The sequence below is a fragment of the Glycine max genome, chromosome 10, assembly GCF_000004515.6.
Source record: "Glycine max cultivar Williams 82 chromosome 10, Glycine_max_v4.0, whole genome shotgun sequence".
In the NCBI taxonomy this organism is placed as follows: domain Eukaryota; kingdom Viridiplantae; phylum Streptophyta; class Magnoliopsida; order Fabales; family Fabaceae; genus Glycine; species Glycine max.
Window position 1 is genome coordinate 2,261,423 of NC_038246.2, and position 27,478 is coordinate 2,288,900.

The 27,478-nt window shown below is 32.5% G+C and overlaps 3 protein-coding genes across 4 annotated transcripts; 1 reads left to right on the forward strand and 2 right to left on the reverse strand.

The window, feature by feature from the left end:
* Window positions 1-229: 229 nt before the first annotated feature.
* Window positions 230-3,112, reverse strand: LOC100800052 (uncharacterized). The gene is made up of 5 exons (XM_003536439.5): window positions 2,849-3,112; window positions 2,501-2,593; window positions 1,571-1,733; window positions 876-965; window positions 230-676 (listed from the first exon to the last, which is right to left on the reverse strand). The coding sequence occupies exons 1-5, from the start codon at window positions 2,945-2,947 to the stop codon at window positions 522-524; spliced, it is 600 nt and encodes a 199-aa protein (XP_003536487.2). The 5' UTR covers window positions 2,948-3,112; the 3' UTR covers window positions 230-521.
* A 1,841-nt stretch (window positions 3,113-4,953) lies between these two features.
* Window positions 4,954-7,740, reverse strand: LOC100807681 (pentatricopeptide repeat-containing protein At4g02820, mitochondrial). The gene is made up of 2 exons (XM_003536859.5): window positions 7,323-7,740; window positions 4,954-6,592 (listed from the first exon to the last, which is right to left on the reverse strand). Exons 1-2 carry the CDS (start codon window positions 7,614-7,616, stop codon window positions 5,336-5,338), a joined length of 1,551 nt encoding a protein of 516 aa, XP_003536907.1. The 5' UTR covers window positions 7,617-7,740; the 3' UTR covers window positions 4,954-5,335.
* Window positions 7,741-8,267: 527 nt separating this feature from the next.
* Window positions 8,268-18,426, forward strand: LOC100806983 (mitochondrial Rho GTPase 2). 2 transcript variants are annotated; one of them, XM_003536451.5, is made up of 14 exons: window positions 8,271-8,603; window positions 8,886-9,018; window positions 9,107-9,256; window positions 9,763-9,939; window positions 10,045-10,296; window positions 10,927-10,995; window positions 11,127-11,182; window positions 14,344-14,425; window positions 15,105-15,316; window positions 15,431-15,500; window positions 15,705-15,817; window positions 16,816-16,966; window positions 17,917-18,103; window positions 18,232-18,426. In XM_003536451.5, the coding sequence occupies exons 1-14, from the start codon at window positions 8,377-8,379 to the stop codon at window positions 18,303-18,305; spliced, it is 1,953 nt and encodes a 650-aa protein (XP_003536499.1). In that variant the 5' UTR covers window positions 8,271-8,376; the 3' UTR covers window positions 18,306-18,426. The 2 variants fall into 2 exon arrangements, with proteins under 2 accessions (XP_006588627.1, XP_003536499.1); XM_006588564.4 differs by lacking the exons at window positions 17,917-18,103; window positions 18,232-18,426 and having other exon boundaries at window positions 8,268-8,603; window positions 16,821-16,952.
* Window positions 18,427-27,478: the final 9,052 nt, after the last annotated feature.

A 27,478-nucleotide genomic window follows, 5' to 3' on the forward strand; every position in this document is an offset into this window, starting at 1 on the left:
TTTTTTAAATGAATTTTCTTTATGCTTCAATTTGGTATGGAAAACTATAGTATGACTATAGGTTTATGCTTAAATTTGGTATGACCAACTATGGTAAGATTTTATTAGAAAAGACAAAATTTATTTCGATAATTTATATGGCTTGAGTGTTAGTCTTGTAGCTTTTGGTTAGGAGAATACTTTGTTTTCAGTAAAAATCACTATAATACTTACTGTATAATAGCAGTGAGAACTGAGAACCACTGAATATAATTATATCAATACTGAAGCATGCAATTACAAACAAGACCCTCGTGAGACTTGGGTTGCCATTAATCTATTATTACAAAAGCTAACATCTATACATGATCAAAGAATCTAACAGTACAGCTAGCAATAAATTAATTGCACTTTAAACTTTCCCAGCATTCTACATAAAGCATGATTTCATTTTTTATTTATTTGTATGTACACGGTCCGATGTTAACTCCCCTTTGTGTGCTTCCCAAATTTAAATTTTCTCTTTGAAAATGAAAAGCTAGCTAGTAAGTCCATTCCTTTGGGAGAAATATCTCTGGAGTAGAACATTGATTCTGAGATATAAAACGACATTGCTTGGACGAATCTTTCTGATCACTTTTCTTTTCTTCTGAATTATTATTGTATACTTCCCTGCATCTTGGGTCATAACTCTGAACTGCAACCAGATGAAAGGTCAGGGTAATTAGCTTTTCTCTCAACAATTAATATCAAATGTAAAAAACTTAAATTTATAAGGGTATTGACTGTACCAAATATTTAAAATTTCAGGATACTTATAAACTTATAATTAAATATATAAAATTTAAATGCATTTATGATATTAATTTCAATGAATTAAAAGTTTGATTTAAGACCTTGCGGGGGTGAAATCTGCAGACCTAATGCACGCACATTAAGATTTAGAGCTTGAATAACTCCAGCTGGAACTAGGATAGGAGCACAAGCTGCAAAACAAATATAACTGTAAGATGTAAATATATAAACTCAAATTCCGCATGTTGAGACATTCGTATGCTAAAACACTAATTTGGGGAGGGTTGGTCAAGCAAAAAGCAGAACTTGACAAAGACTTTGACTTTGACCATGTTTCAAGTTATAGTTGGAGACCACACAGTCGATACATTTGCTCTTAAAACATAGATTTTAGAATATGCATACGTAATTAATAATCAGTAATTACCATTCAGTAACACAAATTATTGATGGATGCAGAGTCTATTATTACGTCATTTGTATGCCAAAAATCTTTAAACAACAGAAAATATGTTATTCAAATAATTGAATTTCGGCCCAAGTTCTCAGCTCTGGGGTAGAATTGCAAGTGTTGAGCATTTAATTTTTAATCAAAGACTTGCAGTATTTAATCTATGTGATCACAAATAAAAAAACTATATGCATCATGATTACATAATTGTTTACATGAGTTTCAAATTTTCCCAGACAGTATTGATCGAGAAAAATAACACAAATCTCTTTTCATGCAGGAATTGGAGCTAGGCACATATGCACATATTAATATTGCATTGCAAGAAAATACAAGTTCTCCTACCTGGCCTCTTGCTTGGTTGGAAGTTTGTGCCTGCTCTTTGGGGTAAGAACACGCCAGTGCCACATGATCTATGCGTGGATCCTAAGAAAATAGCTCGCATTCCAGGTCCACCATTGGCAAGTTTTGGCCTTTGATACGAAGATCTTGAGCCAGATTTTGAGTACTGGAGAGCACATTTAAGTAAAAGAAGAAACTATTAGGTATTTGGAAATTAAATTGTAAATAGGAAGTAGTGAAATACATTCAATGAATAATGTATAAAGACCTCATTATCCAAATGTGAATAGATACCGTATTCTCTTTTTTTACATGTTTCACCGATCCCTTTTCTTGTTAAAATTCTAAACTGTGTTTTTCTCGCTCATCTTGTACACAGTCACACACACCTCTCGAAACCTCCAAATTCCATACCAGACTGAGCACGTGCATCGGTCCTAACATATATCTAATTTAATGTTATTATGTTGCATGCTTCAGAACTTTTCTGATAATTAAGCCACTAAAGTTATGTGCTTTTGTAGGTATGCCTAATTTTTTTAGTGTCTTTTATGTTGTTCTTTTTGACTTGACTAACAAGAATGAAATCCAACTAATTTTGGGTAAGAAATTAAAATACAAATGGCGTACTCTTTCCGTTTCCACCGCATCTATAATGGTCCTCCAAGAAAAAGGAGCCTATAATGCTAAATCTTAAAAATAATATGGAATTGGACAATGCCCTGAATATGAGGATAAATGTATGATTAAATCAGAATGTCACTAGCTTGTGGGACAAGTGGAATATGTCCTCTTACTCGTCTTTTAAAGTACTACCATACTACAACCTAATCAATGGTTAAGCCTACAAGCTAATCTGCCTAATTTCATTCTTTCAATTCATACCCGCATTTTCCTACCAAACCTTTACACACACAAACACAAAAGCAGTACCTGTGATTTTGGTTCTCCAGGTGATTTATGATGACGCTGCTGATGCATTTGCTGATGGTTTTGGAACTTTTGGTGGCGGTTCCTCAAACATACCTGAGCATATATAAATTGAACCGCATGCAAATAATTATAACCCAATCCAATAGTAGTCAAATTACTAGAAATTAGAGTATGACTATAAACTAATAAAGAAAAGCAAGACACACACGATTAACTGAAATAGCACTAACTGATGCTTCTTAGTATAGAGAAAGTTATAGAGTAATTAATCTTGCAAAATAATGCCAACCAAGTTGTTCTCACATGGAAGACCATAAAGAAAGAGAACAAGAGAAAAGAAAATATGACCTTAGTGCCGCATGCCTCGTTCAGAACATGAGAGGGTAACCATAGCATTCCTTCTTCAAAACCAACTTCACCATCATCATGAACATGAATAGCAGCCATAGCCAGAGACAGAGAGAGATTGTTGTTGATTTCGAAGACAGTTCAATTGCTACCTTATTCTGGAACGGTTGAGACCAGACAGGCTTTTAAAGCTCCAACTTCTAACCTGCAACATAAACTTACTACGTGGTGTTAGTAATAGTGGGGTGAGAATCTCTAGTTTATGCCTACGCTCCTCAGATAGCGCGTGCGTTATGCATGCTCTTCTCTGCTACCACCCAACCTTAAACGACGATGTCGTTTAGTTGCGCGTACGGTTAACGTCCTCTTGGTGTTGGGGCCCTTGGTGAAAATATAGGGAGATATTGGTCATTTCATAACAACATTGGGACTCAACGTTGTTGGCTACTTGGTTATATGTGGGTGTGGGTTGAGTTCGGTAAACCCCTCCATATATCTCTAGTTGTTGTTGTTGTTGCACTTCTCATGTGTCTAGTCACACTAACTATCTCCACGAACTTTCTAAATTCTAAATAATTTAATTTTGAGACTCAACTTGTTTACTTTGGTGATCAACCTCAAAAGATGCAGCTAAATGCTAATAATCCCTATTTGACTTATCAAAAAGTGTACAACGCAGACAATGATTAATAATTTATGAGCGAAAGAAAAATATAAAAGATGGTAATGGTATGCCTATGTTATCTAAGTTTTCTGTACGTATGTGGATGCTAGCAACTAACTTTCTGAACCACCATACCAAATTCTCCCAACGTTTTAAAATTATTGCATGGAACAATTGTCTAAGCTGCAAATAATAGTAACTAACGTAGTTGCAATCCTCTGCTTTGTTTTCCTTTTCTTTTTTCATTTTATGAACTTTTTTTTTTAGATTTCATTTTATTTTCCACCAAAGTTGGAGAAATGGAGTTTCTTTAATATTTTTTTTTACTTAATTAGAATATCAACAAATCAATACTAAGCCGCACCTTACTTAATTAAGAGCAAATTATTTATGCACTGACAGTGTCAAGAGTTTTTATATTATTATTTAATCATAAATTATTATATATGATAAATTTATTAATTTTTATCATCGCTACCATAAAAGTGATGTCAAAAATAATTTCTTATTAGTTAATAATGTAAATTTCTTTACGTTAAGAGTACATAAAATATAAATAAAAATATATATTTAATGTATTTATATATCAAACTAAGATACATGGACACGCATAAAGTATGGAGTATTAGTTGTTAAAGAATATAGGTAATATCACAAGAAAAAGAAGAAGCTATATAACGACCCTAGCTAGCTCCACAAAAACATTAACTACTTCCGGTGCTATAATAACGTAAATAATTAAATGTTCATTGCGGATTAGGCGAGTTAGGAGGAGACGATAAATTGATGAAAACACGTGTATTCAATCACAGGAAAGAATATAATAATTGTAATAATGTTGCAAACGGGATTTGTGTGAAGCAGGTAATTAGAAAATCATCAGAAAAGTTGATACATGAAAAATTTGAAGATCCATCGTCACGCTAATATGCTGTGGATAAATGTTTGTTGGTGTACTTGAGTTAATAAAGGTTGAGTTTCTTACGTACGTATGCGGTGTGTTCAAAATAAATAGATATATTTACACACCAAATCAGGAAATAGAGCGAGCTATCCAGACTCAAGATTTAGGTCAACAAAACCCCCATCCTTTTGGTTGGTTGAGAGACCATGCAAGTAATTGCAAATTTGCAACACCACCAAATCTATAAACGAAAATGTATACCTACACAAAGAAAAATTAACTGAAAAATTGCATTAAATATGGTAATTGGGAAATTTACGTCATCCACTGCACATTTGAGAATCAACGAAAACAACTGCAGCGTGCAGAAATGTTGGCAAACTTAACCAACTTCCATGAATTTCTAAAGCTTCCAGGTTGGAATGGAAGAAGGATCAGTAACAGGGTGCCCTATAACTTGTAGGGCAGCAAAATTGTGAAAAAAAAGAAAGAAAAATGTGATATGATGCCCACGTAATAACATGATAACATCGTAAATAGATTGAAGTATTCAACCGGGTAATCTACTGATTATACCTCCAAAATCAAGGTCGAGTCAAAATTGGTATCAGTTGCCGAGTTGTTACATTCACAAACATACAAATGGGACGAGCACTATGAAAAATCGTAGCCAAAAAGCTTTCAAGTCTTCCAGGTAGCATTGGTGCATGAAAAGAACAAAATGGAACTATTCCTTAGCGTTTTCCTTGTTTCATGCCTTTTAATATTAACTAAATGCGCTGCTTTCCAACCCCATATCATGTTATGTCCTATTTTTAGAATGCACTGAATATAAAATACTAAGTAAAATAGTGCTTGCATGTCTCGTACTATCACATAAACCAAACGCTACATAAGACTCCTTTAATTGGTGCTTGGCTTAGGATAAAATCCTTGAAACATCGCTCACACACATTTTACTCGTTAGATCCAATAGTCTACGAGTCTCTTCATCCAACTTAACATTATCCTTTCTCATCCTCTCTGCGACAATCATAGGCATTTTACCAGCAGTTGCATAAGTTTTAAGAAATAGATTATATATATTAGTATTGACGTGGCCAGCATTCCTAAGGATAACCAACAACTGTTCTGCTCCTTTAGTGTGAGCTTGTTCCTCAATGATTTTGAATGCTTCTTGTACTAACCTTTGATCCGGACTCCATTTTGTCACACTAGAAATAGCTTTACTAAAATAATCCAGAAATTTTTCCACATCCTTCCTTTTCAAATAACCCCATGTAAATAGCTCCCATGTAGTGTAACAAGGAATGACACCCTTTTGCACTATCTGATTACAAAAATCTTCAGCCATTTCCATCTGGTCTTGGTTAATGTATGAACCAAGAAGTATGTTTGAAACTCTGACATCATTGGTACCGGAAACAGACTCCCACTCCCTATAAAGATCCTCAGCTCCAGCAAAGTCTCCAAGTTTCAACAGTGAGGATATCATGCAAATATACTCATTATCATTCATTTTGCGAAAGGAGGCCTTCATTTTCTCCCATATTCGATTAACGTCATCTTTGTTCCCCATGTTTGTATGCAAGCTAAGAAGAGAGGAATATGCAACTCGAGTTTTCCTCGAGGTTCTGTTCTCCATTTCTTTAACAGTAGCTCCAGCTTTTTCAAGGCTAGCATTTTTTATGTATAAATTGGTCAATGTACTGTATGTTACCCAGTCCGGATCTATTTTTGCCTTCTTTAACTCAAGCAGAACTCTTTCTGCAGTTTCAACATCATTCTGTGAGGCACAAGCAGCTAACCATAAATTGAAAGTGACAATATCTGGGGAAGTGTTCATCTTTAGTTCCTGAATAATTTTAGGAACCTTTTCTAGCTTCCCATTTGAGATATAGAGAGATATCATGTGGTTATAAGGAAGAGGATTTATCAATAAGTCACATTCTGACATTTTCAACATGAGGGCCTCAGCTTTGTCAACCAAATTATTTTGGACATAGGCATGGAGAAGTGCAGAGCAGGTTTGTTTGCCCCTCATTCTATCAGGAAGATCCTCAAAGAATTTTTCTGCACTATTCAAACCACGAACTTTAGTTATCAAGTCCAAGTGGACAGCATAGTCACCTTGCACCAGCTTCATATCCTTCTGTAAGGTCATCCATTCACATACCTGCATTTGCACACACAAAAGGATCAACCCTTTTAAATTCTAGGCCAATTAAAAATCACTCCAACTAGTCCCTTTAGCCTAGATCACTTGGTTGGGACATTTGCAGGTAAGCAGGGTTCAACAAATATTCATGAACATCCTTTTCCTCTCCTCTTCCCCTAGAAGGGTCTAATAACCCCCCCCCCCAAAAAAAAAAAAAATTTGCTGCACCGAATAATATAACAATTCTTCTAGCCAGATTGTTTTAACAGAAGAGTTTAATATTCATGCATTTTCAGTAAAAAAAAAACTTTTAAACAATCAACTAAGTGTTTGTTTGGGTGAGCATTTACAAAATTGATTTTGGTTAAACTGATTTTGAAGTAATGTGATATTTATTTACATGTTTCTATTCTAAAAGCAGGTTAATAAGAAAACTAAGTATAAAATTTTTCATCCAGCGCCAAAACTACCTAAAGTTATTTCAACTCAATCAATTTTGAACAAGAATCAATTCTTCAGCATAGAACTAAACAAGTGAACATTCAACTAAGACCAAACACGCAGTAATAACATGAATCCAAACACGCACTAATATGTATGACTTTTAAATTACAAAATTGAACATTGTTATAGTAACCCAACATAAAACTTTTCGAGGACAATAACCAAAGGAAAGCCAGCAGTGTGTGTCTCATGAATCAGGTTACAACTAACAATGATTAGAGAGTCGAAAGGAAGATGAACGAACCTCGAGTGCGTGTTTGTAACGCTTGTCCTTGCGAAGCTCTCGAACAATGCGATTGAGCTGGTATTTGCGAGGGGGCTCGTGACCCTCTTCCTTCCACTTGTTGATGGCGACGACGGCACTGCGTTTCGGGTACACAAGGCTCAGAAGCCTCCGCCCCAGCGTGTCTCCACCGCCGCTGGAACTGGCGGCGGCGGAGCCTACTCTTGCCTCCGCCGAAGCGGAAAAGTGGCGAACGACGGCAAGATACGTTCCAACGGAACGAAGCAACGTGTCCGTTTTCCTCAACTGCATCATAATTCCTGAGTTGATTTTAGCACTTAAACCCTAATTGGAATAAGTCCCCATTTCCCATGGCTATTTTTATTTTCGTTTGCCCTATCGTTTCTTTTTCGGTTTTTGCAATACCCACTCCGTCCTTGGCTACACACACAATCACGGTGTAAATAGTAGTATATTTTTAGAATTTGATTTTAAATAAATTTACAGTATTAATGTAAAAAATATATATTATGAATTACATTAATTAAAAACTACTTTACGCATAAAGTTTAAAATAATTATTTAACTCTAAAAATATTATGAGATAAATTATTATTAGATGACGATATAAAAACTATTTATATTATTATTATTATATTTAACTTAATTTATATTTTATTCTTGATAATGCTATTTTTATTCAGTTTTTATAATTATTATACTTTATATAAATAGTGATTATACTTAATTATCCATTAAAATATGACGTTATTTATGTAGTGTAAGATTAAAAATTTATTTTTCATAAAAATAAAATAAAAATATTATATTTTCAAAGAAAAACTGAAATCAAATAGGTAAGAGATTAATTTTTTAAAAAAGTTAATCAAGCATTAGTATATTTTAGCTTACTTTTTTATTATTGCAGTACATAATTTCTGTTTGAACTTGAAATTGATTGTTTGGGAAGATATAAATTCCAGGTGAGTCGTTCATTTGTCCAAAAAAACACCCAGCTGGGGCAGCACCGCACTGCGTTCCCATACGAACAACTCTGAAATTTCTCGTATCTTTCATGGTTTCCCGCTTCGCTACAATGGTGGGCCCCTCCAGCGCCAGCGGCCGTAGGGAAGTTAGAATCGCCGTCGTGGGCGACGGAGCCACCGGAAAATCCACACTCATAGCCGCAATGGCATCGGAGTCTTTCCCCAAGTCCGTTCCGCCCGTGCTTCCCCCCACTCGCTTGCCCCGCAATCTCTTCCCCGATTCCGTTCCTCTTACCCTCATCGACACACCTTCCAGGTCCCTGCCACACTAGCATTCCATTACCATTGAAGAAACCAAAACAAAATAAATAAACAACAATAGTATTCCTTTTCTAAAACAATTGGTTAATCAAAGATAAGCCCTAGATTTAACTGAAATAGTATATGATTCAATTTACTTTGACCTAAAACCCACATACGAACCTTCTTGATTGAATTAACACTTTCGTTGAGACATCCGCATTGTTCTACAGTTTTTTTTTTTTTTTTACTCTCAAATTTTAATTGAATAAGGACGTGTGATTTCTTGTGTTTTTAGCTTGGCAAAACAAGGCACACGCAATGAAGAATTGAAGCTAGCTGATACAGTGGTTTTAACCTATGCTTGTGATGAACCGGTGAGCTTTGAGCGTGTGACTACTTACTGGCTCCCTGAATTGCACAAGTTGGAGGTTGGTTTTGCTTCTTGTTTTAGTCACTGGCATTTTCAGTTTAGGAATAATGAAGTGTGAAATGAATGGATTGTTTATCGTGATGCAGGTGAAGGCACCTGTGATTGTGGTCGGTTGCAAGCTTGACCTGCGGGATGAAAACCAGCTAGTGAGCTTAGAGAGTCTCACCACTCACATAATGAAACAGTTTACTGAAGTTGTCACCTGTGTTGAATGCTCTGCAGCTACACTTTATCAGGTATGCTGCTTTGCTTTGTCATTGTTACTTGCTCATGCTTAAGGTTTAAGTTGTGTTCAGGGGTGCGGTTTCATTGTGTTTCTTGATATTGTGGAAAACTGTAGACAAATGCGGTCACAATTGCAGTGGTGGACACCCCTAAAACCTCAATGTTGTGGGTGAAATTGCACTCGGAGATGTTTTTTAATACCTTGGTCATGCTATCTATTGTTTAGCCTGCAAATTATAAGTTTATAGTTAGTCTGTTATAAGGTTAGAGAACAATGTCAAAATGTATGAGTGGATTGTATTTTTTATTGTTTTAAAGATCACTCATTCATGTGGTTTTCTTAGAGCACCATTCAGTGCAATAATCCTAAGAAACTCGAGCATTTATGCAATAGTGCAACTGTTTTGCTTTAGGCATATAAGGATATGTTCTTGATGATGTTGGAATTATAATTTGACTCCCTATTTTGTAAAACTCAGGTGCCTTATATTTAATTATTAATTTTGATTATTTTTAGGTCCCACAAGTTTTTTATTTTGCCCAAAAAGCAGTACTGCATCCAGTAGATCCATTGTTTGATTATGAAAGACATGCTTTAACAGATCGATGTGTGAGGGCGTTAAGAAGAATATTTGTTCTTTGTGATCATGACATGGATGGTGCCCTCAATGATGAAGAACTCAATGAGTTTCAGGTTTTTGATAAATTACCCTCCCAACCCTTTTTTCTCTCAATATATACTTTGAATATTTAGTCTGTGTTATCCCTTTTAGTTTTGATAATATATTTATATCAACAGGTTAGATGCTTCAATGCACCATTGCAACAATTTGAAGTAGCAAATATCAAAACAATTGTAGAGCAGAAAGTACCTGAAGGAGTCAACTCTATTGGTCTTACCTTTCCAGGCTTTATTTATGTCCATAATTTGTTTCTAAAGAAAGGGAGAACAGAGACATTATGGGCTGTTCTAAGAAAGTTTGAATATGATAATGATTTAAAACTCCGGGATGATTTCCTTCCTGTTCCATCCAAGCAGGCTTCTGATCAGGTTGTACTTTTTTTCTTGGTTGCTGCTATTTATGAAGTTCCATTTTGATCTTCCTGTTTGATTTAATAGGAAGAGGTTAGAGTACTGCTGGGTCAACCATTTAATTTTTATAATTTCTATACTTGTATTAACCATAACAGGAATTTTGTGTAATTGTTAAATGAAGAAAACTCAAATGTTACATATGGGTTGTACATGTTCTAGTAACATTAGCCATTAATTACTAATTCTATGTTTTTCTCAATGTTGATTATTGCCCAAAACCAAACAAGTAGGAAATGTTAGCTGACAGCTGTGAACTACTCAGATCACTAGGATTGATGATTGTGAAGAGTCTAGATTTTATATTTGTTCTAAAAAATAACTCTTATATGTTGTGTGGTTATTCATTGTCCAGACTCCAAATATTTTCTTTTGTACGAGTGTATGGCAGTTTGGACTGCAATTAGTTTACAGCTTGTACTTGACATAATATAATATTATTCCTTTTTGCTCATTGTTGAATTGAAAAGAGGATGCAAATATTTGATGGTAGACGTTAATGATGCATGCTTGTTCAATCAAATGATCATTTTCTTAGAATCAGGAGACAAAGTTCCTCTTTTTACCAAGCATTACATTATCTTGCAGAGTGTGGAGCTGACAAGTGAAGCCGTAGAGTTTCTGAATGGTATCTTTCGATTGTTAGATACAGATAAAGTATGTATAACTTTTTTGGATTATCTTGATAACCACTACTACGTGCTTTAAACACCCCCTTTAGGTGGCTTTCAATGCGTAACAGCAATATTTTTTCTAATATTCCTTTTGGAAACTTGATGCTTTTCTAGGATCGATACCTACGACCTGCTGAAGTTGATAAGCTATTTGATATTGCTCCGGAAAGGTGACCTTTCCCATTACTTGCCCCTTAAAAGTAGTATCATCCTAATTTTATGTTTATTCTGCATAATTGTACTTTCTTACCTTGATGAAGTACTCTAGAAGTTGTTGACTACCTCTAACAGCTTGACTTATTGCTTCAGTCAGTAGAGGAGAGCTTTAGATAACTTCCTAGGTTCAAAACTCAATAACATATTGATAGGATCCTTGAGGACATAATGATTTACAAACTTAGTTTAGCAGCAGAATAAAAGTAATTACATATGTTGAGTGGTAAGAGTATTTATGGAATTTGTTTGGTAGTTAGAGTTGTAGGAGCAAGGCAAGGGCTTATCTTAAATAGTAGGAGGGGGATCCTTTCTAAATGTTAACATTAAGGAACCAAGCTGTTGATTGGAAGGAGAATTCTCCTTTTGTCTGTAAAGATTCAGCTATCATTGACAGTCTCTATTGAATGGATTGTTTCAGTTAGTGAGAAATCTAAACATAAAAAAAAGCAATGCTTACTTTTTTTTAGTTGTGATTACTTGAAACCAATTAGAGTAATATGTTTGTGTGTTTGTCTTTTTCTTGGTACATACCATTGCTCTTGATGCTTATTGATGCAGCCTGTCAAAAAATGTTTCCCCATAATTTCTTTAATTGATAATTGATATAAAATCTAACTAGGGGTGTCAAATAGATGGATTGGATATTCTGAATTGAATAGTATTGAATGTATTAAAAATAAACCATTAATCCATTTGATATATTAAAAAAACACATTAAAAATCCAATCCATCCATGATTCATTTAATGAAAAGTCATCCAATTCATCCATTACCCATTTTTTATGGATAAATATTCAACCCATCCATTTAAAGTATTTGTATTTTTTTAAAAAAATATTTTTATAAAATAAATTTTAATATCGATACACATTCTTGTACCTAAACACTGTGGAGTCTGGGCCCCGACAGACTCTAAATTCATTGGCAATGATATAGGATGAGTTTGGTTAAACTTTTTTTAAGAAAAAAACACTTATTTTATAAAAAAAAGTGCTTACTATAAAATTCTAGATGTTTGTATAAACTTATTTAAAAAAGTAGTAGTTGAGAATAAGCTAAATACAACTTATTTGGATAAGCTACTCTTGCTTATGAAAATAAGCAGATGCGGAAGCGGAATTGGTGAAAACACGGAGCTTGATTTAATGAAATTTTGGATGAAACTACCCTTGTTTTTAAGGATGAGTTTACACACAGCAGTCGCTTCCACCTTTCTTTCATATCCATCCTTTCTCATCGTGACCTATCTCCATAAGTGTTGCTCTTCAAATGAGGTTTATGGAGTGTGGGATCTTCATGAAAGGATCCAAATCTTCGTGCAAATCTTCCAGCACCTCATGGAGGCACTCCACCCTGCCATTCTCGATCGTGCAAGGTTTGGATTTGGCGTGGCGAGGTAGAGGTGGATCTGTACTGGCGATCATGTTAGTGAGTGGCTTTGGCAGCAGCGTCGATGGCGGGTGGCGTGGGGAAGAAGAGAAAATCTGATTTCAAATTCAATCGCATTTTTCCCCAAATCGCAGAGATCATCCTTGTCGTCGCGGAGCATCGAACACCCTCACTCACTGTGAAACCAAGTGTCGGTGCCGATTTCGTCTATGAAAAGGAATCATTGATTTGTTGGATACCATTTTACTATACGTTTCCACAGTATGCATCAAACCCAGGGCCATGTATTTATGGTTAAATCGCTGCCCTATTGGGAGCTTTGTGGCATCAACTGCAAGATTTACCTTTGACATTGTGGGGGTCTTTCTTGTAGGATCCTCGGTTTGGTGGATAGCAAGGTTGGGATCCTCACAGGTTTGTTATATGGTACAATATTTCTGTGGTGCTGATTTATTTGAGAGGAGGGACTCTAGATGGTGTAGGCATCATATGATGTGTGATCTATATTTAATTTGTTCATATATTCATAGTGGTGGAAATTTTGGAGGATAAACCACTTTTTACTTGTATTCTTTGTGAGGGAGAGGATATTTCATTTATGTTTCACCTTGTATCCTCTTTTTAATGAATTTATTTGCTTATCAAGAGTGAGAATTAATCAAGAAAAGAAACAGACAGGAAGGTATGAACAAAGTGTAATAAGTCTTTGGTGTTGTTGATGAACTATAATGTGTATGTTTCAGCTACCTGATTATTAGCTTAGCTTGTGTCAACGCATACTACGAATGAAAAGGAATGTTATTGGGTGTTTGTAGTTCCTATCAATTTAAAGCCATTGGATTTTCCAGTGATTTTAGGAAGTTAGCAATTTTATGTAGTTCCTATCAATTCAACGCATACTATGAATAAAAAGCAATACTATTTTATGTTTGTAGTTCCTAATTTTATTTAACCTGATGTGTCTCTATTTAAGTTTACTTCTTCAAACTTCAAAGTTGAATATGAAGAGTGAAACATTAGTAGCAATACAGATATGACTTGGGTTTGACCTTTGACATGTGGTGATGTTGTGCCTTGAATTGGGTCTTGAACATATACGGTCTTTTATGTAATTTTGTAATAAAAAACACTTATACAATTGGCATACCCAAACAGTCTAAAAAGCATTTTTTTATAATTGTAACCAAACACAAAACTGTTTCTACTTTTATAAGAATCACTTATAAATAAATCACTTTTTTGATAATCACTTATTTTAAGCCTAAACAAACTCACCCATAATCCAGCTCAATCCAAGAATTTGCTAATCCACCATGAAATGATATAATCCATTTGTTGTTCTTTGTAAATGACTTTTGTGCTCTAATATTGTAGAAATAAAACTTTCATATATGAGATTTCCACCCTAGTCACTATATGGTAGCAACAGAAAATTCTTTGGCATATAAATTGAGATATCCAGGAGGAACAAGTTTTTTGTTACCTTTATCTTAAGGGATTTGACAAACCTTGCTTGAGGAGATGTATGGAATAGATGTTCCAAGTTCCAACAACGAATGCTTTCTGAGTAGTGGTGGAAATAATTTCTAGTAGTTCATTCTCTCGTGTTTCCCCCAAATAGTGAATACAGCATCATACACATGTTGAGATAAATCTATAGCAGTCTCTCAGTTTTTCCACCTAAAGTTATGCATCTCATATTTATTACTTGTTTTTTGAATTTCAGTCCATGGAACGATGCTCCATATAAGGATGCAGCAGAGAAGACTGATATGGGCTATATCTCTCTAAATGGATTTCTGTCTCAGGTGCTTATTTTATTGCTTTCCTTTATTCTTCAACCTTCACTCTTGGATAAATCTCTGAAAGGATTTGTGCTTCCCAATTCTAATTGTCAGCATTATTTATTTCTATGGTCTATAATGGCTTTTTCCTTGCTAATAATAGTGAACAGACTGTGAAGTTGAGACTTGAGATAGGTCCTGAGTCATAATTTAGTAATTTACCCAGTTCCTGGAATAGTTTTCACAATGATTATTATAATCAAAACAAGGACAGATACAATAACATGTCTTCTCATATAATTATAGAATTGACATGTCTATCACTATCAGTTACATTCATTTAATTGCTTGGAAAGGTACATCAAAGGAAGTTACTCATGGGTTACTATCATTCAGTTTAGAAAACTCCTGTTTTCTGATAATCTGGATGATGTTGGACCTTAGATTCCATCTGTTACCCTCAATAAACTATTCCTGTGACCTCCCTTCTTTCTTTCTTTATATTATATTATATATTCTCTGTTTCATTTCACCTTTTGGATGGGATGGGTTGTTGTTCCCTCTAGCCATCTAACTTGGTTCCTTCATTTATATTTTGTATTTCAGGCAAATTGAAAAGAATTGTGCTTATTCACAATTGCTCACATTTTGTTGGAAATTGATTTTTTTTTTATTGATATATCTTTAAAATTGTTTGTTGCAGTGGGCCCTCATGACATTACTTGATCCAAAACGTAGCTTGGCAAATTTGATTTACATTGGATATAATGGCAATCCTGCTGAAGCACTCCGTGTCACTCGTAGAAGATCAGTAGATCGTAAGAAGCAAACAACAGAAAGAAATGTGTTCCAATGCTATGTTTTTGGTTCGAAACATGCTGGGAAATCTGCTTTGATGTATTCATTACTGGGAAGGTATGCTTCTGAACCAATCATTATAGTCATTATAGTCAGCATGTAAAATTTGATATACTCACTGTTTATTGCTGTCTTCCTCCAAAACAACAATTAACTCTGTCATTTTCATAGGCCTTTCTCAAATAATTATACTCCAACAACAGTTGAGCAGTATGCGGCAAATGTCATTGAACTAAAAGGGGTGAGGGTGATATTATGTTATGATGAGAAAACATGATTACCATTTTAATGATTTTGTAAAACAATATTATCTTCCTCTCACATTTTATCTCAATATACTCTATTGCTGATCACTATTGGAAGGTCCATATGTGGTGGAACCGTGGAAGTTTAGTGTGTACAAGATGCATTCCATATACTCATAATCCTGATGTTTGCTATATAGGTAACTAGGAAAATTCTCATATTGCGTGAGATACCTGAGGATGGACTATTGCAATTTTTGTCAAATCAGGATTGTTTGGCTGCATGTGATGTAGCTGTTTTTGTGTATGACAGGTGGGGTACTAAATGATTTTAAGTGGTAATGTTTTGCTACAGTTAGCTGTAAACCTGCTGTTTTTCACTATTGATCTTCTAACTAGCATTTTTATTTTTAGTGTGGAAACATAGGTGATATAAGATCTTCTAGAACTGTATATGATCACTTAAAATGCCTGCCTTGCATGCTATGTTCCCCCAAGAGCTGGTTAATTATCTATGCTGACAGAATTTGCTGAATTAGAAACTAGATCCTGCCTACAATCTCTGACCCATGAATAATCTTAAATGTATTAAAAATTGATATGAAGTTAATTTGGCTTGCATTTTTATGGTTAGTAACTTACTGGAAATTTATAGTGCAATTGAATTTCATCACAGGCAGTGTATATGATTTGTCCTGAAAATTGGGAAAAACACTATTTTATGCCGAAGCCAAAGTTAGCAGTATACTGCCAAGAATTAAGGAATTTATGTGTGTGTGTGTGTGTGAGGGGGGGTTACATGCAATTGAATTTCATCACAGGCAGTGTATATGATTTGTCCTGAAAATTGGGAAAAACACTATTTTATGCCGAAGCCAAAGTTAGCAGTATACTGCCAAGAATTAAGGAATTTATGTGTGTGTGTGTGTGAGGGGGGGTTACATGCATTTTTTATATTGCACTGGTTGTTTTAAGGTGAGGCTATCTTCTCTAGCAAAATTCACCTTACACTACTAAAGTGAATCTGATGTATTAGATTAGTTTATCTTGAAGAAGTATTTGTACTTTTTCAGCTTCCTAAGAAAACTTTTGAAGAAAGAAAAAAGCAATTATTTTCTCATAAATAATCTCAACCAAACATACATTATCAGATTTTGTGGTTCTACTACTGGATGTTAACGTTGGGTCCATGGATGGAATAAATTTCCCCAGTTGAAGTACTATGTGTTAATTCTTTGTTTTGTAGTACAACTATTTCCTGTACTTCGTTCCCGTGTCAAATATTTAAAATGTTTGTTCGCTGTTTTCCAGCTCAGATGAATATTCATGGAAGAAATCCAGAGATTTGCTTGAGAAGGTTGTTAGACAAGGAGAACTAACTGGTTATAGAACCCCTTGTCTCCTTATCGCTGCTAAGGATGATTTAGCCCCAGTCCCGAGGACAGTACTAGATTCAGTTAAGGTAATGCGTTTTCAGCCCCTGATTACCATATAGTTGCATACATGATACAACAACAACAACAACAACGCCTTATCCCACTAGGTGGGGTCGGCTACATGGATCAACTTCCGCCATAATGTTCTATCAAGTACCATACTTCTATCCAAATCATTAAGTTCGAGATCTTTCTTGATAACCTCTCTTATAGTCTTTTTGGGTCTTCCTCTGCCTCGAATTGTTTGCCTTCTCTCCATCTGGTCTACTCTCCTCACTACAGAGTCTACTGGTCTTCTCTCTACATGCCCAAACCACCTAAGTCTATTTTTCACCATCTTCTCTACAATAGGCGCTACTCTAACCCTCTCTCTAATAGCTCCATTTCTAATTTTATCCTGTCGAGTCTTACCACACATCCACATCTCCACTACACCTACTTTAGTCTCATGTTGGCTCTTGACCGCCCAACATTCTGTTCCGTACAAAATCGCCGGTCTTACCGCAGTCCGATAAAACTTTCCCTTTAGCTTGATCGGTACCTTTGCATCACATAACACCCCCGATGTTTTTCTCCATTTCATCCATCCTGCTTGAATGCGATGATTCACATCCCCTTCAATTTCTCCATCATCCTGTATTACAGACCCAAGATATTTAAACCGTGTGACTTGAGGAATAATATGGTCTCCTATTTTCACCTCTGAGTTAGATACCCTCCTACTTTTGTTGAACTTACATTCCATATACTCCGATTTGCTTCTGCTTAGGCGAAAGCCATGTGTTTCTAGAGCTCGTCTCCAAGTTTCCAACCTCTCATTCAACTCCTCCCTCGACTCTCCAAGGAGGACTATGTCATCTGCAAATAGCATGCATCTCGGCGCTATCGCTTGCAAATAGTTGCATACATGATGATTATAATTTTCTAGCTACACCTATGAGTTCCGTATTTATCATCTCTTTATCTTTATGTATAGGTTACTCAGGCATTGGGAATAAAGGCACCTATTCACGTAAGTATGAAGTTAGGTGATTCAAGTAATGTGTATAATAAAATTGTTAATGCTGCAGAACACCCTCATTTGAGCATTCCAGAAACTGAGACTGCACGGAGAAAGAAGCAACACAACCAGCTTCTTCATCACTCTCTTATTTTTGCCTTAGGTGCGTTTATTTTATCTACCTCTCACCAGAACTTGACAGATTGACGCATACACTACGAACTTGCACAATATTCATTTTTCCATTACAAGTGTTTAACTTTTAAATAACTTTCTATCTTGAATTTACAGTTGGGGCTGCTATGGCGGTTGCCGGTTTAACAGCTTGTCGTGTGCGTGCAGTGAAGAAGAATACTGCTGCTTGACAATCAAACAACCGTTATACAATTTGATGTATAGTAATTAATAATCACATTCATTGTTGTTGTAAGGATGCTTTAACAGGGCTTCTTTAATATAACTTATATCTATTTTTTTGGTTTTCAATTGGGTTTTCACTGTGGACACTTTAAACACATCAAACCATTTCAAGCCCTGTAATTTTTTTGTTTTGATGGAAGTCATATTTATGGTGATTTTTAATTAGTTATGTAAGATTAATTGCCATATCTACTGCTTAATGTCTTTATATAGAATATGAAATTAACTAATCTAATCGTAGAATTGGAAGTTTTTATGAAGTATATTAAATTTATATATTTTTTTGTAAATAAAAACTAATTAATATTTTATCATACTATATTTTGATGTATAGAATATTATATATTATTTAAAACATTAGTAAATGTAATATAAAAAACGAGAAAATATTTAATTTATATAAAATTTGATATATATCCAATAGTTGGATTGGTTAATTTATGTTTATTCAATATCAAATTAAATGGTGCAAGGCCAAGAGTTTGATACCTAGTGTTACTTGCACACAGTAAGGAGACTTTTATTATGAGAGTGAGAACAATGAACCAAAGTTATTAGATCAAATTATGAAAGATGAAAATTTAAAGTTTAATGACTTTTTTAAGTAATCATATGACTTAACTTTTAATCTTAATCATTTATATATAATAGTATGATTTTTATAATAATTATTTTAAAAATCATATCATCATGAGTAAAGTGTATCAAAATTAAACTCTTTTTCTAAAACAAAACTATCATGTTTATAAAAAGGAGCTTAAGAAAGGTAATTTACGAAGTAAAATTATCATCGTCCAGAATTTGCCAAGCTAAAAACCCTGCCTTGAAAGACAGCCTTCTGCAAACTAGTGAGATTGTTGTAGATAGTTAAAAATCAACGATCAATTACACTTTCTTTTTCCCTTTAATATATAGCTATACTTGGGCATTAAAGTAAACCTATTGAAGTAAAATATATTACCGAAAGTGAATTCCCCAATGATAGATGAGAAGAATTTAGAGAAGAAGTAGACAACGGGTTAATAGATGTGATGAGAAGAATTTAGAGAACTAGACAACGGGTTGATGTGGAAAGATAGCAAGTGATATCCAACATAGTTTGAAAGAGTTAAACTACAAGATCATATTGACGTCTCCCATATCCAAAGTGTTAACCCGATCGGGTTCAAAATTCTCTGTCCCTCTGTGACCCCTCTACAAGCTACAATGCGTAACTGACTTGAATTTGTCCTTAGGTCCCAGGCTTACCTCGTAATTTCATGCAGGTTTTGTATATTATTTTTTTGTCTAAACCATAAGTATTGAATATGATTATTATGAGTGATAAAACTTTTCTTTCAAGCATTTAACGTCGGTTGATCATTACACTTGATGATACTGGACAGTTTTATATCACAGTACACTGTTGGCACTAAATAAATAATAATAAAATTACAAATGCACTGTATCATGGTAATGTTTTCCATCCGTCATATAAAAGTATAGGTTACAAGTGTGTTCAATCATTCATATTGGCTGCGGAAAACGATCCCTTTCCTGTTTTGTTAAGGTGCTTCATAAAGACAGTTGGTAGAAAATGATAATAATCCAGATGAAAATCTCCCCAAGCCACCCCGGGCTTTCGACACGTAGCATATTATTTTATTTTATTTCTGTACTAGTTTGTACCAGTCCCCTGATCGAGTTTAATAAGGAATTAGTGCTCTATGTCCACTCATGTTTCTGGGCATATTTGGTCCACATAATTCAACTCTCTTTTGGGGAATCTAGCACCAAACAGACAAGATAAAAGGGTTTTTGAGTCTATCAGGAAAAAATGCCGTCTACTTGGTAGTAAGCCTGTTTTTGGCAATAGAAAGTGGGCTTGTGTTTCAGCATGTTTGAACCCTTGAGTGGAACTTTTAAGTACCCAAATGCTTGAAATGTTTTTTTTCTTCTGCACTTTCGGAATTGCTTCTTGCATTTCTTATATTTCTTTCGGAATGACTATTCTTATTCCGGAAGCAATACGAGAATCTCAGATCATTCATTCCGGAAGCAATATGAAAAATGCAAGAAATAATTTGGAGAGTACAGCAAGCAATTGCCAAATGTTTGTTGATGCCTATTCCTTGTGCTTAGCCCATTTATGCTTCGGCTTGAATTAGAGCAAAAACACAATCAGACCATTGATATCAACTTTATAGAGTATGCAAATTCGATTCGTAGAAGTCCAAGGTGGGAGACAAGAGGGGCGGGGTTTTCTTGTATGGTTCTTCCTTTGTTACTTTTTACCTTAAATTGAAAAGTGTCAAATTTGATTTCCTTGTGTACATTCACTAGTGGGCCACGTATGTTGATTGAGAGATTAAAGTGAATCCAATAAAAATGCTTTTTTTTTCTACCACAAAAAAAATGCTTTTCCATTATAGAGAAGTTGACATTTCTAAATGAAAATGTTGGTAATACTTGAGTGTTTATTTTTTATTTTTGTTTTATTTTAGTTTTTTAAAATAATTTTTATTTTTAAAATTTTAAGATTTAAAAACATGTATAGTGAAGAAAATATTCTGAGGTATCATTGTGTTTCACTTTTAAAAAAAAGACTGAAAACATTTATTTTCAGTTTTTGACTTGTTTTTTTAAAATATTTTAGAGAAAATGATTTTTAAATTTTAAGCAAATATATTTTCATTTATATTTTTTATTTTCGTTGAAAATGAAAACAGAAAACACTCAAATCAAGCATTATGACCTTTGCTTGTGTTTTTATTTTTTATTTTCACTTTTTAATTACAAAATTATCACTTTATTTTTAATCTATTTCTTATTTTCAAATATTTGTAGAAAAAATATTGAAAACAACTTTTTTTTCCTGTGTTTGATGTACAAACATTTGAAAATAGGAAACAGATTAAAAAGTGACTGGTTTTGTAATTAAAAATTGAAAACAGAAAATAAAATAAAAACACAAGTAAAACACCCCTTATATGGTGTTTTGTTTTTCTTAGTTGATATTTTAATTAGTTATTTATAAACAAAAAGTGAAATTATTTTTAAAATAAGCAAGAGATTTCCATTTTTGAATTTTAGTGAGTTTTTATCATGACACACTTTAAATTAAATAAATAACTAATACAATCTTAATAACTATAGAAAGACAAGCTCACATTTAAAAAAAAAAAACTTTATCCACTACCTATAAATGGAAAAACATAAAAATAAACCAAAAAATTATTAAATGGTTTTTTTTCTAAATAAAGTGAAATTATTACTAATTGATCTGATCAAGATGGACACAGATGAAATATTCAAGGTGGACTCTTGATATATCTAAAATGGATTGTTGGCGAGTCTGAGATGAATTTTTGATAAAGTGACACTGCTGAGACTAATTACTATGATGTGTAGAATGAGTTAAGATCCAAATTCCTTGAGCTAGTTACCACATTGGTATCACTACAACCCTACCAAAAATCGGTGTACACATGTAAAAACACTTTGACTCTTACTATACTATAGAGAGAATGTGTAAAAATACATAATCACATAATAACATTGTTAGAAATGAACTGGATTCTTGACACATAGCCCATGGCCTCACTATTACCCTGTATTGATGTAGTGATAAGGTTTACTTCAAACCAAAATACTATGCTCTTATCTTAGGCACCTTGTATTTGGGTGTTGGATTTTGGTCAATACTTATGCCTTTTGTTTCAAATATAAATAAAAAATTATCTTGGGTTTTAGTCTTAAATATAAATAAATTTTAATTAATTTTACTTTATTTAATGAATCATTCTTAAAATATCATTCATTTAATAGATATTTTATTTTTAATAATTTTTTTTTATTCTTGATATCAAGTTTCAAGAAGAAATAATTCAAAAAAGAAAAAAAATTTAAATGAATTGGTACGATTAAATAATATTAACTAATTTTTTTTAATCATTATAAACTATTTTTATTTTTTACTTATATTTGAGATGAGAAGTAATATCGTTGAAATAATGCGATCCATCGTATAGGTTGGGCCTTAAGCCCAGTCCGTATTACTAATTTTAGAAGGATGATTTTATCTTTTATCACCTTTTCTAATCTTATCAATGGATGAATTTTGATGGTGGTAGGGCCTTAATGGATACCCTTTTAGATTCTTTGGTTGGCATCAATTTGTCTTCCACTGAGAAAAGGAAAAGAACCTGTCAACTTGGGTTGGGGAGACCACTTTACGATTCGTCAAATTGCTCATCTTATACTAAGCTCCCCAAAGTAATAGCAAATAACAATAAATCTTAAAAAAGGCAAACAAATAAAGCGACCATGAACATCATGTTGCAGCATAAGAAGCGTCCGATACTTCAAAATGTTGCTGAATCAATCATATTGTATGAAATATTTATTAATTTTATCTATGATTAATTTTTATTGAAAAATTTGATTGATTAGTTTTGTATTAATAATACAAGTAAGATACTACCATGATCATATAAATACTTTATTATATGTATAATGGTTAATATTGATTTATGAAACATCTATTATTTTATTTTAGAATTTAGATTTTTATCATTTAATTTCGTATATTGTATCTGAATCATGTTATATCCTATATTTTTTTTTAATTTTTGTTGCATCCATTACCGGTATCTTGTCGTATCTATATCCTACATATGCAACGTGTGTTTGGATTAGTTTTCCCAACTAGCTGGTAAGGGTAGGGTAGGCATACGCATGCCTCCATGCAAAATTCAGATTAGGATAATGACCCATTTCTCTAATTAATTAAGGATGTATCTCAAATTTTAATTGTCTTACATATATAAATAAAACACAATTAAATTTTCTGTGGATAATTCTGTTTCTTCCTCAATCCAAAACAGTTATCAATAACATCAACCTGTCATCAAAATTAATTAATCTCCTTCAAAACGCAAAGTTTAATTTGTATTTGGTAGTGGTCGAAAATCTGGATCACCACCACCAACTTAGGCTTTTGCATGATCGATCACCATAATAGTCTAGTGGCCAGGGTTGGCAGCCCCTGCTTCATGGGTCCTGTCCTTGCAAAGTATATATGGCTCTCATCTTATTCCTTTCTCTGATCATAACTTATTGTTATGTGGTCTCCTCACATAACTATATTAGCTTTAAAAATGCTAGGAATAGTCTTGTCTACTCCTCTTATATTGGCCATGCAATTCAGTTTAATCAACAAACCAGCTACTTGGGGATATGTCTTGGAGATGTTTGGTGTAATGGATTTTATCTAAATTAATAAATTTGGGAACTGAAATTAAACGAATTCAATGCTGACCCTCAAGGGCACTTAAAACCCCTGAAGAAATCACAAAGCCAAATGGAATGAGGATTAGGCCTATCAGCTATGACATGGATCCAACAATAGGATTGATATCAAATGAGTGAAAGGACTGGCTAGTATGCACGTACCATTCGGGGTACACGTGTCAAACAAGGAGAACAGGTTAAGAGCCATGAAATCATATGACGAGGGACACATTTAATCATATATACATTGGGAAGGTGGGGGATACTACAATTAATTTTTAGGTTTTGGAATTAAGACTTAATTTCTCAACGTAAGTGTGGAATAATATGTAGTTGATAACATGTATCATGTGTGTTCAAGCGGTTCTCCTTAATTAACACCGTTAACACTACCTCATGTTTTGCGTGCCTCTTATTTGGTTCTCAATTGGTGACAAATTCTCAGGTAGTATTATCCACACACGGACATCGAAGAAAAGTCCACCTTATAGGGTAAGATATATCCATTAATTGTCTATGAATAGACACAAGTTTTGGATGGAGATGTAGTGAGAGCAACATATATGACTATGATTCATGGCTAAAGGACTGAGGTCAAGGAGAAAATACCATTTTTTTTCTTACAAAAAGAAGTTGCAATTTTGCGCAAATCGTCACTAGGGGTTGTTGTTTTATTTGTTGAGTGAACGTCCTAAATCCTAAAGGTGAGTAAGGTTGATTTAAACTATGTTTGGCATGTAAGAAATGGCATGGAAAGGAAAGGTAAGAAAGAGTGTCGTTTAAAAATAACATGGAGAGATTTAAAAATAGAATGAGCCTCGCAAATTTTAACATTGTCTCTAAAGTGTTTGAAAATAAGAAGAAATAATCTATTTAAAACATATATATATATATATATATATATATATATATATATATATATATATATATATAATATAATATAATCTATTTCAATGAATTTAAATGTAAACTTTAAAAAGAATATTTAAAAAGAAGCTAATATTTTAATAATATTATTTATGGGAATTTAATGTTTGATATTTTTTAACTTTTGATTGAGTTTAAGGATATATTCGATATGATATTTAGTTAGTCTATAGTTTGTTTTATTAATTAAAAAATTTATTTGACTGTTTAATAAATAAATTTTTTAGTAGTTTTTAATATTTTTTAAATACTATCCGAAGTATAATTTTTTAAAATATTAGTTTTTAATTTTTTATATTTTCTTCTATTCTTGTTCTCAATATATTTATTGTTATATTTTTAAATAAATTATGATATTATTTTTTTTATTTTATATTTTTCAGTTATTTTAACAACTAATTTTATTGAATACTTCTAATTTAATAAGATAGTTTTTCAGCTTTCAGTTAATTTTTTAACTTTCAAATAGTTTTTCAAATATACCCTAAAAAGACATAGCTATGAGACTTAGGATGTGTTTGGTTTAGAGGACATAAATAGAAAATAAATTTTTAAATTAAAGTAAAGTATAAAAAGTGTAGGTCTGCCTGAATAAAATATAATTTTTTTTCTTGTATATTATTTATCTCCCTCAAAACAAACACACTTTTAGGGGATGCTCCATTATATAATTTTTTTTATTAGTTTCACTTTTAGTTACCAAATATTACCTTATTTTTACTTTATTTTATAATTTTATGAGTTTATAAAAAAAGTAAAAACGTCTTTTTTATTGTATTCTTTTTTTTCACTATTTTTAATATAAACTTTTAAAAATAAGAAACAGATCAAAGCGAAGATAAAGTAAATTTTTTAAAATTAAAATAAAATATAAAAGTTTTTCTAAAATCAAACAACCTCACTTAATAAAAGATTACTATTTCTAAAAGACTTTGGATTTGAGTTTGAAAACTGATTCAATTTTATTCAAGCCGAACTTATGCAAATGTATATGTTTTATTTATAAATTTATGATATCTCTTGTTTATATTTGTATTTCTTTTTAACTTATACTTATTTATGAAATACATATTTAATTAAAGATAATATTTGAGTAACTATTTGAATAAAGATATATAAATATAATTATAATTATAATTAAGTTGTGTAAATTTATTTTTAATAGTCTATATCTGAAGAATTAACCTATTATTAGTCATATAATCACTTATAGATGAGATATTTGATATTTTTTATTATTATGTTGGTTGCATAGCTTGTTATTTATTTAATAATTTTTCTTTAGAAAATAAATAATAAAAAAGATTAAAATCATGAACGATCTCTTTCAAACTACTTTAAATTGGATTTAATTGGAATGAATTTAAATTTTAAAGCAAAATTATGGGACAGTAAATTAGAAAAATCAAAGTATTTAGATCAAGTGATTTTTTTTCTTCAAAATTAGTTCAATTCAATAACACAAAATACCTCTCATTTTTAGATAAAATACTGAAATATAGTATTAAAAATAATTAATATTGCATTAACTTTTATAGTAATAATAAATATAAAATATCTTGAGACAAATTTAAAGGACACGTATGAAACCTAGGGAGAAATATGCAATCCGCACAGATGAAAATAACAGTACCAAATTGCAAGCAGCAACGTTGTCCTATCATGTGACCTACTTGCCGGATGCAAATTCTCAAACGGTAACCAAATAATCAATTGTGGTATATATATGTATGGAACGCAATAATTCGCAGAGCATAACTTTGTCCACACAGAATAAATCTGTCACATATAATATACCTGCTAAATGCTAACTTCTTACCTTTATAGACCCTGGAGATTTAGTTTATCATGCCAAGTTAGGGAATTATACAAACAAGGGGATCCAATACGTCATTACCACCCTTGCAATGCTTTTAGGACTTTCTTTACGTTATATATATGGGAATATTTGCTAGATATGGAGTTTCAAATCTCAGTACTTTGAATATTTAAATATGAGTCTAAGAACAAGATCTTAGATTTCAGAGAATCCTTACATTTCCATATAGAAGTATAATGCAGACAAACATTTTTTTTTATATTAAACTCATATATTTAATTAACACTAACAATATTATTCAAAATGCATACACCAAAAAAATAACATTCAAAATATTGCTGCGAGAGACGCGGTTGATCCAAGACTATCAAAACTCAATCTTTAAATCTATCAATAAAAAATTATTTATTGTTAATTTTTATAAATAAAAAAGGCTCACCATGTAGTTCTTTTAATTAAAAGTAAAAAAAAAAAAAACCTCTCAAAATTCGCTTTATATCTCATTCATTGTTGGGAAGTCCGTGAGAGATTTCTATTTCCGCAATTAATACTATTTCAAGAGATTACAGTAGTATCTTCTTTTTATATAAGTGAATGCTCTAAAAAAGCATAATAATACTTTTTTTGTGGATTTAATGTACAAAATCAATGCTGCTAAGAATCAAATTGCATGTGTTTGGCACAAAAATAATTAAAAATTTAATAGAAAGCTAAAAAAATTAATTGATAACTAAAATTTGGTAGTTGATAATTAAAAATTGTTAAATTAATTTATTAAATTATGAGTATTTATGGTCTTAAAAAATTATAAATATTTACTAAAAGTATATATAGAAATAGTGATTAATATAAAACGACAGAAATAGATATACTTATGACACTTTCATAAAAATTTTAATTTTATTCTATGTTAATTTGTGTACTAGTCATATCTTGAAATATAATTTAAAAGTAGTAGAATAAATAATATAGAAGTGAAATGGTTAAAAAAATAGAATAAAATAAAATAAATAATATTTTGATGTATGATAGTGAAGTGATAAAATAAATATTGTAAATAATATAATGGTTAAAATAAAAATTGTTGTAATGTAAAAATAT

Excerpts from the sequence above, each read along its gene's own strand:
- LOC100800052 (XM_003536439.5), bottom strand. The coding sequence starts at position 2,947 with ATGGCTGCTATTCATGTTCATGATGATGGTGAAGTTGGTTTTGAAGAA. Across the intron at positions 1,734-2,500 it reads CTGGAGAACCAAAATCACAG|TACTCAAAATCTGGCTCAAG; the intron begins GTACTGCTTTTG and ends TGTGCTCTCCAG. Across the intron at positions 677-875 it reads GCAGATTTCACCCCCGCAAG|TTCAGAGTTATGACCCAAGA; the intron begins GTCTTAAATCAA and ends ATCTGGTTGCAG.
- LOC100807681 (XM_003536859.5), bottom strand. The coding sequence starts at position 7,616 with ATGATGCAGTTGAGGAAAACGGACACGTTGCTTCGTTCCGTTGGAACG. Across the intron at positions 6,593-7,322 it reads GTTACAAACACGCACTCGAG|GTATGTGAATGGATGACCTT; the intron begins GTTCGTTCATCT and ends GTGCAAATGCAG.
- LOC100806983 (XM_003536451.5), top strand. The coding sequence starts at position 8,377 with ATGGTTTCCCGCTTCGCTACAATGGTGGGCCCCTCCAGCGCCAGCGGC. Across the intron at positions 8,604-8,885 it reads CTCATCGACACACCTTCCAG|CTTGGCAAAACAAGGCACAC; the intron begins GTCCCTGCCACA and ends TTGTGTTTTTAG. Across the intron at positions 10,297-10,926 it reads CCAAGCAGGCTTCTGATCAG|AGTGTGGAGCTGACAAGTGA; the intron begins GTTGTACTTTTT and ends ATTATCTTGCAG.